This window comes from Psammomys obesus, unplaced genomic scaffold, assembly GCF_907164565.1.
Source record: "Psammomys obesus unplaced genomic scaffold, mPsaObe1.curated_primary_1811, whole genome shotgun sequence".
Lineage (NCBI taxonomy): Eukaryota > Metazoa > Chordata > Mammalia > Rodentia > Muridae > Psammomys > Psammomys obesus.
Window position 1 is genome coordinate 16,066,556 of NW_026596109.1, and position 17,348 is coordinate 16,083,903.

Below are 17,348 nucleotides of genomic sequence, written 5' to 3' on the forward strand. Positions count from 1 at the left end.
TAGTTGATAGGTGACTCTTAATCCAAGAACTAGAATTTTTAGTGGACATGGTGGAACATCCCTGCAGTCTTAGCGTTTGGGAGATAGAGGCAGGGGCTCGGGGTTACTAATTCAAGGTCGTGTCCAGTGCATAGTGAATTTGAAGCCAGCTTGGGCTCCATGAGACCCTGTCTCAAGGTGGCAGCAGCAACATCAGAACACCACAGTGGTGCTGTGGTGAACACTGTTGCCTTGCTGAGAGGGAGAAGCTGGGGTTCTTAGGTAGAAAAGCCTTGATGAGACCCTCTCAGGGCCTGGCAAGATGGCTCAAGACCCATATGATGGAAAAGGACACCAGCTTCCTCTTGCTCTCCTTTGACCTCTTCATGCATGTACTATAACTGCACATGCCATTACACACAGGTACACAACACGAAGGAAGGAAGGAAGGAAGGAAGGAAGGAAGGAAGGAAGGAAGGAAGGAAGGAAGGAAGGAAGGAAGGAACAAATGAACAAACGAACTAACTAACTCATTTAATCTGACCCTGATGCCATTAGACCAAGACCAAGCTTTAAGTATAATATTGAACCTGTTTGTGAACTTACAGAATAGCACTTAAACATGTTCTGTCTTAGACTTTAGGTCAGTTTTCAGGAAACAATACTTACCATGCCTTCAGCAAAATATTTGGCTGGTTTCTATGAGAAGGCACCAATCTTTTAGTTGCAAATATGGACCCCCAGGGGTATACATGACCTCTTAATAAATTCTAGGGAGGCATTCGGATAACCAGTGTCCCAATGGCTTTGTGTGTAGAATAGGAAGCCTAGTTTTGGAGTGTTTTGAGGTGAACCCTGATAGCTCTTATTGACATTTAGAGCAGATAGTCTTCAGCATGAGACTTTGATCTGTTTCATATAAATGGACCATTCCTCATTGGTTGTCAGGCAGATTACTCAGGCATTTGTCTAATATTTCTTTTTAAACTTTAGATCCAGGATATCAGTGTGGAGACTGAAGATAACAAGGAGAAAAAGTCTGCCAAGGATGCATTGCTGCTGTGGTGCCAGATGAAGACAGCTGGGTGAGTTGAACGCAAAGGGCAGTGGGCATCTTCCAGGATTGAGTTTCCCTGTAGTCATCACTTCAAAGGCGCTGATAAGTCTCCTTCTCATGGCTTCCACTGAGATGTCTTGTTCACACTTACAGTTGCTAAGTGGCATTCAGCTGGCTGTCAGAATGGAAGGGATTTCCGACTTGTGCTTTGAACCTGTCATATTTCCTTAGTCAGTTGCTTTCTCTTTATCAGGGAAGCTCCACAGACCATTCATTGTATCTTAAATTATGACACTCTGGGAGCATTTCTAAGAATTACAGCCACATTTTTTTTTTTAAATGCATTTGGGAGTTTTCTTCTTTTAATTAATTTCTGCCATTTGGGGAGCTTTGCACAGTAAACTTAGAAGCAGTTATTATATAAATCTGTCCTGCTTTTCCCTGTATTCTTTTACTGAAACACAATTTGGAGATACTTTTATAGAGCTGCAACTTTTTGTTACTTATTAATGTTGTATGAATACAGATTAAACTTGTAGTGGGCTGGAAAGATGGCTCTGAAGTTTCTAGCACTCACTGCCCTTCCAGAGCACCAGGTTCTCTTTCCAGTACCCATCACTGGTGAGTCACAACTGATGGAACTGTATCTCCCTCGGGATTCCTTGGGTGCCTTCATGCACATGGCACACATAAACTTACACAGACACATGAGTAAAATGTTTTCTTAAATCCTGTGAAGTGCTGATGAAATTATTTCAGAGTCCTTGGCTCTTAATGAGGACCAGTTCTTTATCAGCTTAATTAGGGAGTTACTCTCAAAGCTACCTTAGCTTGGATCTGGTGAGATGGCTCAGTGGGTTAAGGGCACTTGCCATTAGGCCCGATGACCTGAGTTAGAAACTAGGGCCCCACATGGTGAAAGGGAGAGAACAAGTATCCTCTTGATACCCATAACATACAACCCAGTCAGACAGATGAACTAAAACATTTTCAGAAAAACCGTACCTTGCCTGTGGGTGTAAACAATGAATGTTAAACATGGAAACTATGAAGAGCTTATGGTCCAGTGCTTCCTAACCCTACTAATGCCATGACCCCTTTAATAGTTCCTCTTGCTGTGGTGACCCCCCACCAAAAACGATTTTGTTGCCACTCCATAACTGTAATTTTACTTACTGTTGTGAATCATAATGTAAACATCAGGTATGCAGGATATCTGATAATGTAACCTTCAAAGTGGATGTGACCCATCCACTTTGTGGATGTGTGAGAGCCGAAGAAGCACATGAAAGCAAGTGAGAACCTTTGTTCAACCACAGACACAAAGTTGCTAGTGATTAATATGATGTAAAAGAGTCGCTTCTTTAGAGGCCAGTTTCAAACAGAACAGTTTTCTAGGCAAGTTCTTACTTCATAAATCATCAGTCCAGTTAAGTGTCTTCTATAAAAAGGAGATCTGAGGATTGCATGACCAGGCAGACCTAGCCTGCTTTGTCTTGGTGGTATATGAATTCAGATCCCAGTGAAATGGGTGGAAGACAAAGCCACAGGAAGCAGAAGGCTGCAGCGAACATGTCACTTTTTCCTGAGTAAGGATAATGTTTTGCAGTTAGGACACAGTTTGCATCTTTTAGGAATTGAATTACCAAGCAGAGGTAAAGACACACAGCTATTTGTTTTATTTTTATTTCACAACAACCTGATTTTTAAGAGGACATATGCTCAGACCTAATTGTCCTTTTAAGATATGACCTTGAGCTTACAAGGAAGGCAGGCTATTTGTTGTTGTTGTTGTTGTTTTAGCATTGCATTTGGCAAAAGCATAAGCCTTTATTTGATAATTCTGTTGTTTTGCTCTTGTGCTCTGTCTTTGGCAGGTATCCTAATGTCAACATTCACAACTTTACCACTAGCTGGAGGGATGGCATGGCCTTCAATGCACTGATACACAAACACCGGTACGTCTGAAGAAATCGTAGTGAAGGTAGAGGGTAGGTAGAGTGCCATTTTTCTGTGGCAGATCTGGATGAGTTGTGGTAGCTCTTGTCCACGGGTTAGATAATGGAAGTTCCTGCATTCATATCGGGGAGAGTGAGTAAGTTCACTCTGTTATCTTTCACTTGCCTGATAATCTTTAAACGTGATTATTCAGAAACCAGGTATCATTGATGACCATATAATACTGTAATGTTACTCCCTTCAGTGCTTATTTCTGGAGCAATTATGTCTCATTAGACACTTAATTTGCTTCCACGGCATGTTTTTATTTTTCATTGTCATCCTGTGTAGGCCTGACCTGATAGATTTTGATAAACTGAAGAAATCCAATGCACACTACAATCTGCAGAATGCATTTAACCTGGCAGAGCAGCACCTCGGCCTCACTAAACTGTTAGACCCTGAAGGTAAGGACCCTCGAATCCAAGGTGGGACATTGCTAGCACTGAAAGGTTCATGTAACGCCTTCTTTGTGTTGGTGTGCTCTGTGGACGGCATGCCTCAAGAGTTATCCCAGGAAGATGAGCTTTACAATACCAGCAGCACTTGAAGATTTGTAGGATGGGTTCTGTCTGATCAGACTTTGAAAGGTGGTTATAAGAGAGAGGACATGGACAAAGGTAAAGAACCAGAAAAGAAGGCGTTTGAAGACTGAGGAATTCTGTGGCGATGATGTAGAGGATGCCTCTAGGAAGAAGGGTGGCCTTCCCTCTGTAGGCTACAAGCATTCTTTTAGAGGCTGTTCAGCAGGCAGTGGGGTGTCACTGGAGTCTCCTGGCACCTGTCCTCACGGAGGACACCTAGCACTGGGTGAATGCTCTTGACTGATACTCATGAGGATATGTATCATGAGGATAAGTAGAGATTGAGAACAAGGCCATTCTTAGGATGCCGGAGCTTAAATGAGGAAGGGAGTATGTGAGCACCTAAGACAGTAGCACAGTTTTTCTATGACTGACTATCTCATCAGTGTGAGACTGATCGCTAGTATCTGGGTCCTCCAATAGCCAAAGCTTGTCTTCAGATGACCAAGATGACCTCTCTGGGACAGCCTATGAAAATCCTAGTTTCTAGGTCCCATTACAACGTGAGATTTCAGAAGAACTTTTTCTGATTTTGAGACATATTTAAATTATAAAGGAATTATTTAGTTTGTAATGCTAGAGACTTAGAGATCCTCTCAGCTGTAAGCAAATGTTAGAGAGAGGCAAAAATGTGTGGATGTGAAAGTTTAACGTGCTTATAAATATAGAACAGGAAGTTGATCTCCCCAAGGGCATCTTGAGGTCATGTAGCTGCCAAGCTGGTTCTTGCTTTTTTTCCAGTGCATACGACTCACTACAGGAAGCCAAGATAAAATTGTCATTGAGCTAACCCATTAAATGATTTCTTGATGTAAACAGAAAGCTAAAATTCCTTGAGCTATGATCAATCTTCATGCTTAATTAACTCCTTCCTTGCTGTAAGAAGGTTTTCCTTAGGTTTAGCTCTTTGTATTTTTACAATAAGCCCCTTTTTTCCCCTCTTCCTATCACACAGACTTTTTATTAACTCATTAATTAATCTTTCTAATTTCCACCTAGTATAAAAGGGAGATTGTTATTTCTCAGATCACAAGACTAGAGCTAAAAACAGCATCTGATGTCTTATCTTCTATGGCTTTGACCTTGATCACTAGTTGTCTAGTGTTTCAAAGGATATCAGTTAAAATGTATTCATAGACAAGTTGGAAATTTTTGGTCTGCTAGTACTTCCAGGAATATCAACATATACATTCCTTCTCTCTCCCTTCTCTTCCCCCTCCCTCCCCCCAACCCCAGCATTAATGGGGATGAGGAGACCAGATACTGTCCAGTAGCAACACCAACTGCAGTCTGGCTCTTGGTCCCTTTGGTCCCTTGATGACAGTGGGGCTGGGGTTATTTATTGTTTTAAATTAAACTAACCTCCTCTACAGTGACCTGTTTATAGAATGCAAATAAGGGATGTATGTTGAAAAAAAGACGTGAGAGATATGTTAGGAAACTTTTATGTCTCGTTCTTAATCTGTCCCAGATTGGTTGTTTCTCTCAACATTACCATTTGTAAGACTTGTCATTTTTATTCATTTGCTTCTTTTCTCAGTGAATGCACATTGACCATCCACATAAAGGAATTTGGAAGGTGTAGTGCTGTAAGAAACCTATGACAGATTTTAACTCTTTAGGATTAAGGCTTATAGGCAAAAAACAAAAACAAAAAAAATCTATGAGTGAATAATGTATCCATATATGAACAGTCCTGAGACAGTGACTTAGCCATGAGAATGAGAAGTGTCTGTGTTGGGTTATGACACTTGAGCTGTTCCTTTGGGGCCATATAGTAAGTGTAGGTAGAGAAGGCCATTTCAGGCAAAGGCTGGTTGTAAGGAATATAGGAGTATCAGAAAGTATCGGGCATATATGAAAAAATGGTGAAGAAGCGTATTCTGCTGTGGGATTAGAAATAACTGGAATAATGCTTGGTACCTAGAAAAGGCCTGATAAATTTCTGAAGGGAGGATGGTGAAAAGCAAAGAAAAGCTACAGCAAAATAAAAAGAACTAAAGGGACCATGCTTCATTCACACTGAAGGGCATTTTTGTGTTCGTGCTTCTGAAAGATCAGCCTGGGCTAAGTCTGGAGAGACAGAGAAGCCCAGTAAGGAATCCATTGTTTCAGGCTGGTTTATGTGAAAGGAAGGCCTGGACTATGAGTGACACTCAGAATTCTGTTACTAACTGGATTTGGGTAAAAAGAGACAGTTATCCAGAGATGAGTGTGCCATAGGCTGAAGTGGGGTGTCTAGCCACAACCCAGTTTGGTATTAGGGGTTGATTGAAGGTCAGGTGAGGAACAAACATGCCTTCTGCAGAAGGCGTTTTGTGAATATTCGTGTGCTAAATGAATCTGTAGTGTGCTCTCTTCACCATTGTGCCATTGATGATGTGATGGCAGAATTTTCAGAGTAAGAAGTTCCTGGACTGTTCAGTGCTGTTGGACACTGTTCCAGCTCTGAGCAAAGACCTCTCTGGTTACAGATATCAGTGTGGACCACCCTGACGAGAAGTCTATCATCACATATGTGGTGACTTATTACCACTACTTCTCGAAGATGAAGGCCCTGGCTGTTGAAGGAAAGCGGATTGGAAAGGTGAGCTTCTAGGGGGTGGCCACTTGCACACATCAGTGCTTCCTCCTGCTCTGCATCTGAGCCCGGAAGCAGTGCTTAACAATGGCCTCTGCAAGTGGCAGAAAGGTAGTCCTCTCCAGAGGTAATGAGAAGTAGAGTGATGGTGGGAATCTCTAGAAAGTAATTGAGGAGGGATCTCAGGTACAAATCTCTTTCTTCATCCTATACAGGAGATTGTCTTTTTAAAACCTAAATAAATTGGCTTTGCCATGGTCATAAAATCCTACTCACCATGATTTTAAAAGCCCCGCTCAGTGTTAGGTATTTTTCATCTCATGTCAACAAATTCACGCGTTCTTCTTTATTAATTACACTTTATTCACTTTGTATCCCCCCTGTGGTTCCCTCCCTCCTCCCATCCCAATCCCTCCCTTCCTCCACCCTCTGCTTGCATGCCCCTCCCCAAGTCTACTGATAGGGGAGGTCTTCTTTTCCTTCCTTCTGATCTTAGTCAATTAGGTCTCATCAGGAGTGGCTGCATTGTCTTCTTCTGTGGCCTGATAATGCTGCTTCCCCCTCAGGGGGAGGTAATTAAAGAGCAGGCCAATCAGTTCATGTCAGAGACAGTCCCTGTTTCTATTACAATGGAACCCACTTGGATACTGAACTGCCATGGGCTACATCTGTGCAGGGGTCTTAGGTTATCTCCATGCATAGTCTTTGGTTGGAGTATCAGTCTCAGGAAAGACCCCTGTGCTCAGATTTTTTGGTTCTGTTGCTCTCCTTGTGGAGTTCCTGTCCTCTCCAGATCTTACTGTTTCCCACTTCTTTCCTAAGATTCCCTGCACTCTGCCCAAAGGTTGCCCATAAGTCTTAGCATCTGCATTGATATTGTGCAGGGCAGAGCTTTTCAGAGGTCCTCTGTGTCAGGTTCCTGACTTGTTCCCTCTTTTTTCCTTCTTCTGATGTCTATCCTCTTTGCCTTTCTGGATAGGAATTGAGCATTTTAGCAAGAGTCCTCCCTCTTGATTAGTTTCTCTTAAGCTAAAGTGCTTCCATCAAGGAACAGGAAAGATGGCTATGAAGTGTACGTTTCTCTTGGAAATGTTAGCAGCATATTTTCCTTGACTGGTGACATCTGGTTTTCTAACCTTTCATTATAGGTGCTTGATAATGCTATTGAGACAGAGAAAATGATTGAGAAGTACGAGTCACTCGCTTCTGACCTTCTGGAGTGGATTGAACAGACTATCATCATCCTGAACAACCGCAAATTTGCCAATTCACTGGTTGGAGTCCAGCAGCAGCTTCAGGCATTCAATACATACCGCACAGTGGAGAAACCACCTAAGTAAGCGGCTGATCCTAATGTGTCCTCATTAATGTGGAGGAAAGATGGCAGCAGCCAACAGACACCTGCTTTCTGACCTCTATCGTTTCCTCTGTTACCTCTGTGTCCCTCCCTGGCGGCCAGTTTTCTTCCTCTCCTGATTCGTAGTTACTGAGACTGAATACTTCATGGTTCCCTCCCCTGAGCCCTTTCCAGTAGACTGTACATTGAAGCACAGGATATGTGAGAACCTGAGGAATGATACAAGTCTTCAGCTCCTTCTCCAGAAACTTTGCACTGAGTATTTTTGAAGATTGAGATTTTAGAAAAGTAGCAGAGTGAAGCCAAGTGAGGCGGCATACACCTGTAACTCCAGCCCTTGGGCAGGGGGGGCCCTGAGCTCAGGGTTGCTTGGACTATATAGCAAGATCTCAGAAGAATCTGAAAAGTTAGGGTACATATTGACACATAACGTAGAAGACCCTGGGTGGGTCTGAGAAAACATAATCAAGCATGTGATGACATTAACTATTGTTAGATAAATACAGTTAATCTCTGCATATCAGTTGAGATCAAGTTTTGCTATTTAAAAAGTTGCTTTTTCTTCTCTTTTTTTTTCAAATATATGTATGTATATGATGTATGCACCCATGTATGTTTGGAAATGCACAGCTGTATGCATGCTCAAGGGCTCAGGAGGGTGTCCGGTGTTCTCCTGAGACAGATCTCACCAGCAGAGCTGTGCAGCTTTGAATGCAAGTGCTGGAGATCTGAATTGTACTTCTAAATGCTTGCACAGCAAGTGCTCTCACCTTTTGAACCATCTCTGCAAACCCCTTCATGGATTTTTTTTAAGTATAGTGTTTTAGTGTAATACAATATAATGTAACAACATAACATAATATCTAACAACATAACATAATATCAGCAGTGGTTCTCGGCTGTGACCCTTAAATATGGTTCCTCATATTGTGATGACTCCAGCCACAAAATTCTTTTCAGTGCTACTTTGTAAACTGTTAATTTTGTTATTGTTATGAATCATAATGTAAACATCTAATATGCAACATATCTGATATGCAACCCCTGTGAAAGGGTTGTTTGACTCCCAAAGGGATCAAGAATACTTTGTGCCCTTGATGTCCTCCCATAGGAACAACAAATAGCCACAAAACCGTGCTGCGATTCGGTTCCAAGTTCATGAGGACCGATTGACTAGCCTGCTGCTATCTCACTGGTATAGATTTTACATAAAAGAGTTTTAAAATTTCATGACTATGTGAAAGACATTTTTCCCTAACAAAGAAATTTTGGGTCTTGAAGGAACAAGGTACAGTAATGATAATGGCTGGTTTTCTCTACTCAGGTTTACTGAGAAAGGGAACCTGGAGGTGCTGCTTTTCACAATCCAGAGCAAGATGAGAGCTAATAATCAGAAGGTCTACATGCCCCGAGAAGGGAAGCTCATCTCTGATATCAACAAGGTGAAACTGACCCATATGCTCATATTTTGGTTCTCCCATCCAGCAGGCTTGAGGTTCTCTCTGCTTGATTATTTAGGAGGGCAGGAGAGTTAAAGGGTCACTCCCAGCATCCCTTCCTGTTGCTACCAGGGATAGCAGAAGGTCCAGCAAAGAGGTCTGCAGGCAGTGTTCAGACTTTGTCAGCAGCCTTGGCTTGGTGTTTAGCTTGTTACCCAGAGACTCAGTTTAACCTTCCTGTGTGAAACAGTCAGCTCAACGTCTTTGCATTGAGGGGAACTAGAAACCTGATCTTGGACTGCCTGTGGGTTATGGGCCTTAGAAGTTGTTTCCCTCCATCAGAGGAGCTGTCAGACAAGCTGTGCCTCAAAGGCCTGCAAGTACAGACTTGTACTGTGGCTATTATTTCCCGATGAAAATCAGAAAAGCTTACAGCTCTGTTCATTGGCACACAGGATCCTTTGAGCATTCAGTGATTGTTTTGTTTTGTTTTTTTTAACATGAAGCAAAACATTCAGGAATGGATTTAATGTAGATAGGCAGGATTTTGAAAGAAAAATTTAGGCATGTCAATTTTTAAAATGTGGCTCTAGGTAGAGTGAATGAGAGATTCCTAATATGTTTGCCCAAAAAAAAAGTCAGTTTATTTCTTTTATGTAGTGAGAGTTGTTTAGATGCTGTCATTGTGTTGCCCTTTACCCTTAAACTGTTTTGTTTCCAAGCTTATGGCAGGATCTTTCAGCTTCGATAATAGTGTGTTCCCATGAGGTTCTGCTGAGGGAAAAAAAATATATATATACCTTTTTCTCAAGGGTGGACACTTCCCTTTCAAAATCTGTGATCCTTTGGACAAATACTAGCTGTTGGTGTAGTCAAGGAGACAGCTCCTTGAACTTTATAGGAAACCATGTTTTATTTTTGTTTTTTTTCCACTTCTGCAGGCCTGGGAAAGACTGGAAAAAGCAGAACACGAACGAGAACTGGCTCTGCGGAATGAGCTCATAAGGCAGGAAAAACTGGAACAGCTCGCCCGCAGATTTGATCGCAAGGCAGCTATGAGGGAGACGTGGCTGAGCGAAAACCAGCGCCTGGTGTCTCAGGTCTGTACACACCACTAACGCACGTTTTTCTGAGGTAGCCGAGCAACACTGCCCTCCCCAGAGGGACAGTACTTACCAGCAAGAACATCCAGTACTGTGAAGTTACCAGCCCTCACTCCCATTTCCCACAAAGAGGATGTTTAAAATTTCCCATCCACTTTTTTGTCTGTTTGTCTAACTTGTCATGGACTTGGAAGGAGCTCAAACAGTTTGTTCAGAGCCATTGACTGTGTGAATCATTCACATTCATATAAGTTTTAAGAGTTTCCCTCAGTCTTCTTCCTCAACATTTGACCAGCCAGCCTCTCAAGGTGGTGAGACTGGTCATGAAATACAAAAGAAGCTTTCTTTCCCTTGGCCTGACAGAGTCCCACCTGCCCCAGTATCTTAAGTCAGACGCTAGGCCCTCTGTGCAGGGAGAAGTTGGCTGTGTACTGTCAGGAAGACATTTGTGAAGGATCCTAAATGGAAGTGAAAAAAAATCAGTGGAGTAGGAGACTGCAGAGTGTGCTTGCTTGTGTCTGCCACCGTCCTCCTTCTCTTCAGATGAGTTACATTTCTTTTTGTTCTGTTTCTCTGTAGGACAACTTTGGGTTTGACCTTCCCGCAGTTGAGGCCGCCACCAAAAAACATGAGGCCATTGAGACAGACATTGCTGCATATGAAGAGCGTGTCCAGGCTGTGGTGGCTGTGGCCAGGGAGCTGGAAGCAGAGAGCTACCATGACATCAAACGCATTACAGCGAGGAAGGACAATGTCATACGGCTCTGGGAATACTTGCTGGAATTGCTCAGGGCCAGGAGGCAGCGTCTTGAGATGAACCTGGGACTGCAAAAGATATTCCAGGAAATGCTTTATATTATGGACTGGATGGATGAAATGAAGGTAACATTTGACCAGAAGAAAGTAGGGGAGGCCAGAACTGATTCAGTCAGACCTTTGCTTTGTAGGAGTCATGCACGAGCGCCCTTTGTCTAGTGCCCTCTTGTGCAAAACCAGAGTGAGGCCACAGGGCTCATAAGCTCACAAGGTAAATGAGCTGAGTCCTGTGGGAAAGTTATAACAAAGACCCCTTCAGAGCCAAGATCTGTTGCAGTGATTTAGACCTATCTTAAGTAGAAAACAAGGTAGAGATTCAAATTGTCGGCTTTTGTTTTCGTTGTTAATTCTCAGAGTTGATCTGAATTAAGTTCAGTGATCTTTCAGTGTATTAGTAATACTGTTTAGAATAATGTATGCAGATGGGAGACGGTAAATCCAAGCCAGGAGCTAGGAAGCCAGAACTCTCATCTTTGGTGCTGTAGCCCTCTCCTTCAAAACACTGTTCTTCCTTTTTGCGTGGGGTCAGTACACGTCTGCCTCCTAGCCTTTCAGAAGTGGGGAGTGTGGTACAGTGTACACAGGTTGGACGGGGCTGGGCGACAGTGACTGCAGTGCTGCCAGTTCTGAGCCTCAAGTCGCGCCATCGCAGCGCAGCCCTGTGCCGGTCGGTATCTTCGGATGCAGACCCCAGGGCACCATCTTTAGAGGACAATAGTGTTCAGACAGTCTGCTTTTCACCCGGAACCCTGTGTTCCTTACGCTGTCCCTCGTCTCAGTCTGTAACTGTTTCTTACCTCTTAAGCTGGGATGACAGAGGGACAAGGTCAGCTGATAACTATCAGTTTCCCTATGCTGCTGTCCCATACTTGTAATGTTCTTAGTTTTGGCGTTTGTGGATCTCTTAAAATAAAATATAGCAAAAGTGTGGTTTTCATTTTATAAATCATAACATGCACACTATAATTCAGATTAACATAGCTTCCTAAGAAATGTTAAGAGGGAAATAGAAATTTTATCTGGGGCCAATGTGAAATGGTAGATGGGAGAAAATTTGGCAGGTAGAATGAAGAAGAGAAAATTTCAGTGAGTTCAAAATGATGATGTGGCACCTGCCTGTGGTCTCCTTCCTCGTTAGAGGTAGTGCTCCTGACCACGGTCTCCTTGATGGGTTAAAGATGTGGCAGACAAGCTTTTAAGTAGATTCCCCTATCCATTATTAAGTAGCATAAAGGCATACCAGTAAGCTTTTGGTGGGCAATCTCCCCTAGGAGACCCCCCTTTCTGCTCTATGTTTTTAATGTGAATTTTATTTGTTTTTGCTAAAGTAGATGGTCCTTAGTTTATTGTGTCTCTCCTGATCTAGGTCTCATGTTTGTTTTGTTCTGACTTATTTAGCATTGTCTTGCAAAGGTGGCCAGTGACAAGCCACAGGGAGGGTACAGCAAGGTTTCTGAATCTGCTTGTCCAAAGATGATGATGTACTGAAATCAGAGTTGTATTCCCAGACGTAATTTCTGCCAACATTTGTGCACAGGTGCTATTGCTATCTCAAGACTATGGCAAGCACTTGCTTGGCGTAGAAGACTTGTTACAGAAGCACGCCCTTGTTGAAGCAGACATTGCAATCCAAGCAGAGCGCGTAAGAGGTGTGAATGCCTCTGCCCAGAAGTTTGCAACAGATGGGGAAGGTGAGAATGGACTGTTCACCCCCTGTTCAGAGGAAGCCCATTGGCTGCTCAGTTTCCAAGTGGGTTCCCTAGTAAGGGAAACAGGGTCTGTCTCTGCCATGAACTCAGTGGGTGGCTCTTTGATCACCTCTCCCTGGGGGGGTGCAGCCTTACCAGGCCACAGAGGAAGATTATGCAGCCAGCCCTGATGAGACCTGATAGGCGAGGGTCAGATAGAGGGGAAGGAGGTCCTCCCCTATCAGGGGACTAGGGAAAGGGCATAGGGGGAGAAGATTGAGGGTGGGTAGGACTGGGAGGAGATGAGGGAGGGAGCTGCAGCGGGGATACAAAGTGAATAAATTGTAATAAATATATAAATAAAATTAACGTTTAAAAGAATGGACTGTTCTAGACATCTCAACAACAGAAGTGCATCTATAAAATACAGGCGCTGTGCATGGTAATGGAACAATGGAACGTGTAAGATACTGTAGCATTGTAGGTTTAAGGAGGATTATTTGCTTTTGAGTTATAATGTGTGCAGTGCAGTGGGTTTTTTTTTTGTTTGTTTGTTTTAATACTCCAGCACTGTTTTTTCTGAAATAGACACATATTAAAATATTAAATATTAAATATTAAAATGCTACTTGGTTTTGAGAGCTTTGGCATCTGGCAGTGAAAATGCTGCCCGTCCATGCTCAATATAGATGTGTACCAGTAGCCTGCTGTGGCTACTCCAGCAGCTCACAACTTTTGTACCTGGTCCGTGCTGTTGAGAGGATATTTGCTTCTTAGCCAAGAAAACACAGCTGCCTTCTTTCATCTGATGCATGTGCTTTCTTGATTTATAAATGATCTCTTTGTCTACAGTTGGGCCAAAAGAGCAGTACATATCATAGCCCCTTCTTCCTGTTCTAGTCAGAAGCTCAGGAAGTATCCTGTTGCTTTTTATGTGGCACTGCTTAGACTTGAACCTGTAATCAAGCTAGAACATGGAATATAACGTATTCTCTGCAAATGAGCAGGAAACTATTGGACACTCAACATTCTTTCATTGGTGTAAAAACAGGCTACAAGCCCTGCGACCCCCAGGTAATCCGAGACCGTGTTGCCCACATGGAGTTCTGCTATCAAGAGCTTTGTCAGCTGGCAGCTGAGCGGAGGGCTCGACTGGAAGAGTATCGTCGCCTCTGGAAGTTCTTCTGGGAGATGGCAGAGGAGGAAGGCTGGATACGGGAGAAGGAGAAGATCCTGTCCTCAGATGATTACGGAAAGGACTTGACTAGTGTCATGCGACTGCTGAGCAAGCACCGGGCATTTGAGGATGAGATGAGTGGCCGTAGTGGCCACTTTGAGCAGGCCATTAAAGAAGGTGAAGACATGATTGCAGAGGAACACTTAGGATCAGAAAAGATCCGAGAGAGAATCACTTACATCCGGGAGCAGTGGGCCAACCTGGAGCAGCTCTCAGCCATTCGGAAGAAGCGCCTAGAGGAGGCCTCACTACTGCACCAGTTCCAGGCTGATGCTGATGACATTGATGCTTGGATGCTCGATATCCTCAAGATTGTCTCCAGTAACGATGTGGGCCACGATGAGTACTCGACACAGTCTCTGGTCAAGAAACATAAGGATGTAGCAGAAGAGATCACCAACTACAGGCCCACTATCGACACACTACACGAGCAAGCTACTGCCCTTCCCCCAGCACATGCGGAGTCCCCAGATGTGAAGGGCCGACTGGCAGGAATTGAGGAGCGCTACAAGGAGGTGGCGGAGCTAACTCGGCTAAGGAAGCAGGCACTGCAGGACACCCTGGCCCTTTACAAGATGTTCAGTGAGGCTGATGCCTGCGAGCTCTGGATTGACGAGAAGGAGCAGTGGCTCAACAACATGCAGATCCCAGAGAAGCTGGAAGACCTGGAGGTCATCCAGCACAGGTGAGTGAACCTGGAGGTCATCCAGCACAGGTGAGTGAGATTGCCGCCTTCGTGCTGAGGGCCGCCTGACACATGGAAGTCACCACCATTTTGAATTGCTCTTCTCAGGTTTGAGAGCCTCGAACCAGAAATGAACAACCAGGCTTCCCGGGTTGCTGTGGTGAACCAGATCGCGCGGCAGCTGATGCACAGTGGCCACCCCAGTGAAAAGGAAATCAGAGCTCAGCAGGACAAACTCAACACAAGGTATGCCTGGTTTCAGCCGTGTGTCTGCTGTCCCTGGGTGGGTCTGGTCAGGGGGAGGGGACTGCACAGGTTCTCTGGCCTTGCAGCATAGATGTCATGACATTGGCACCTGCTTTTCCACGTATTCTCCTTTGTGTTTTGCAAGAAGCAGCTTTTAGGGTGAGCTGACATCATTCAGAACATGAGTCAACCACCCAGCACCTACTTATTCCCAAATTGAAACTAGAGCCTTGGTTTACTGTACCCAGTATGGTGGAAGGCAGTAAGATAAAACCTGTGTTCTCCCTTTTAAATTGAAGTCTAGAGCAGTGTTCTATAGTGAAGCCTAATTTGTTGAAGAAAGCCTCAGTGATCAGGGAAGACCTTTGTCCTAACCCCGCCTTTCTGTTGAACAGACATAGTTGATTAGGTTGTTCAAAAGTCTTTGAGTCTGCGAAGTACTCCTCCAGAGTAGCTTTGAGGTGTATATGGTGAGTACAGCAGGCATGAATTACTAGACCCTGTGGGACAGATGTGTTGTAACTGTTCACTGAACCATTTGACAGGTATTTACTGCATGACATGATTTGGAAACAAACAAGTGAAAAAATTTGTCAAAGAAAGGATTTGGTGTCCCTTTTCATGTTGCTCTCTCTATTCACAGGTGGAGTCAGTTCAGAGAACTTGTGGACAGGAAAAAGGATGCTCTTCTGTCTGCTCTGAGCATCCAGAACTACCACCTTGAGTGCAATGAAACAAAATCCTGGATCCGGGAAAAGACCAAGGTTATTGAGTCCACCCAAGACCTTGGCAACGACCTGGCAGGTGTCATGGCCTTGCAGCGCAAGCTGACCGGCATGGAACGAGACTTGGTGGCCATTGAGGCGAAGCTGAGCGACCTGCAGAAAGAAGCCGAGAAGCTGGAGTCCGAGCACCCTGACCAGGCTCAAGCCATCCTGTCTCGGCTGGCCGAGATTAGTGACGTGTGGGAGGAAATGAAGACAACCCTCAAGAACCGAGAGGCCTCACTGGGAGAGGCCAGCAAGCTGCAGCAGTTCCTGCGGGACTTGGATGACTTCCAGTCTTGGCTCTCCAGGACCCAGACTGCTATCGCCTCAGAGGACATGCCCAACACCCTGACTGAGGCAGAGAAACTTCTCACACAGCATGAGAATATCAAAAATGAGATTGACAATTATGAGGAAGACTACCAGAAGATGAGGGACATGGGTGAGATGGTCACCCAGGGACAGACTGATGCCCAGTACATGTTCCTGCGGCAGCGGCTGCAGGCCTTAGACACTGGCTGGAATGAACTTCACAAAATGTGGGAGAACAGACAAAATCTTCTTTCCCAGTCCCATGCCTACCAGCAGTTCCTTAGGGACACTAAGCAAGCTGAAGCTTTTCTTAATAACCAGGTAATGTTAGGCATGGCCTTGGCTTCCATCCTGTTGGTGCCCTGGCTGGTGTGTGAGACCTTGGCTAAGCAGCAGGCTCAGGCTGTGCCGGTGTGAAATTACATGTATTATCTGAAATGGAGGTCCCCACCCCGACTCTTCATGGCATTGAAATTCCTCACCATGAAAAACCTAGACTTGAAACTTTCCAAGGAAGCTACTTTGCCTGCAGAGTATAGTTCTGTTGCATTTACCATTAAGGTCCTCATAATACCTCATTTAATTTAACATTCTGTGGGTGCTAGCCCAACTTAAATACAGTGAGCAAATGCTGGGGGTTTATTTTTTATTTTAGAAAGATCAAGAATTTCACCCAAGTATACAAAGCAAAGATGAGAATAATAAAAGCAGCTAAAGATGGCTGTCAAGATTAATCCTTCTTAAAGGAGAGTCTGCCAAGGAAATGCTGCTGTTGCCTTTGTGGACATGAGAGGCCTCTTGTAGTCGACAGACCGAGCTTTGCTTGGGAAAATCAGTTTATAATCTTTACCACTTACGGACATGGGGCTACTTGTGGTGTTGAACTTGGGCGGGTGCGTGCGTGAGTGTATGCGTTTGGTTGTTTTTGTGTGTGTGTGTGTGTGTGTGTGTTTGCCTTTTTGAACTTTTAGTAAATTAACTTCAATAAATTATTTTGTGGAGTAGAAGTACACTGAAATAACAGGTGTAGGGAAACACAGGCAAAACTTTTTTGTTAATATGACATGTCATTTTGGGTCGTCCTTTTTTTTTTTTTTTTTTTTTCCCTCTCTCTCTCTCTTTTAAAACTAGGAGTATGTTTTGGCTCATACCGAAATGCCCACTACTCTGGAAGGAGCTGAAGCAGCTATTAAAAAACAGGAGGACTTCATGACTACCATGGATGCCAATGAGGAGAAGATCAATGCTGTGGTGGAGACTGGCCGAAGGCTGGTGAGCGACGGCAACATCAGCTCAGATCGCATCCAGGAGAAGGTGGACTCTATTGATGACAGGTGCAGTGTTTTAAGTGTTTGAGTGAAGTTCTGTACCCTCAGACTGTTAAAATTCTGAGTCATTGAGCAAAAGTCTTTGGGACTGTGGGTTTGGATTTCGCAGTGAGCAGAATATAGGCACTTAGCAAAATTGCGTCTACCCACTCAGAAAATGAGTGGGTGGTA

The 17,348-nt window shown here is 44.0% G+C and overlaps 1 protein-coding gene across 4 annotated transcripts in view; it reads left to right on the plus strand.

Annotated features, from left to right (window-relative positions):
• The window catches only part of Sptbn1 (spectrin beta, non-erythrocytic 1), a 169,192-nt gene that overhangs the window by 114,373 nt on the left and 37,471 nt on the right, over positions 1–17,348 (plus strand). For all 4 annotated transcript variants that reach the window (XM_055628921.1, XM_055628919.1, XM_055628920.1 and 1 more), the window contains 13 exons: positions 973–1,064; positions 2,914–2,994; positions 3,326–3,441; positions 6,093–6,205; positions 7,348–7,535; positions 8,881–8,998; positions 9,937–10,095; positions 10,678–10,980; positions 12,452–12,605; positions 13,654–14,524; positions 14,633–14,770; positions 15,414–16,170; positions 16,981–17,183. In XM_055628921.1, the coding sequence (XP_055484896.1) occupies positions 973–1,064; positions 2,914–2,994; positions 3,326–3,441; positions 6,093–6,205; positions 7,348–7,535; positions 8,881–8,998; positions 9,937–10,095; positions 10,678–10,980; positions 12,452–12,605; positions 13,654–14,524; positions 14,633–14,770; positions 15,414–16,170; positions 16,981–17,183 (3,293 nt within the window). The remainder of the gene's footprint in view (positions 1–972; positions 1,065–2,913; positions 2,995–3,325; positions 3,442–6,092; positions 6,206–7,347; positions 7,536–8,880; positions 8,999–9,936; positions 10,096–10,677; positions 10,981–12,451; positions 12,606–13,653; positions 14,525–14,632; positions 14,771–15,413; positions 16,171–16,980; positions 17,184–17,348) is intronic.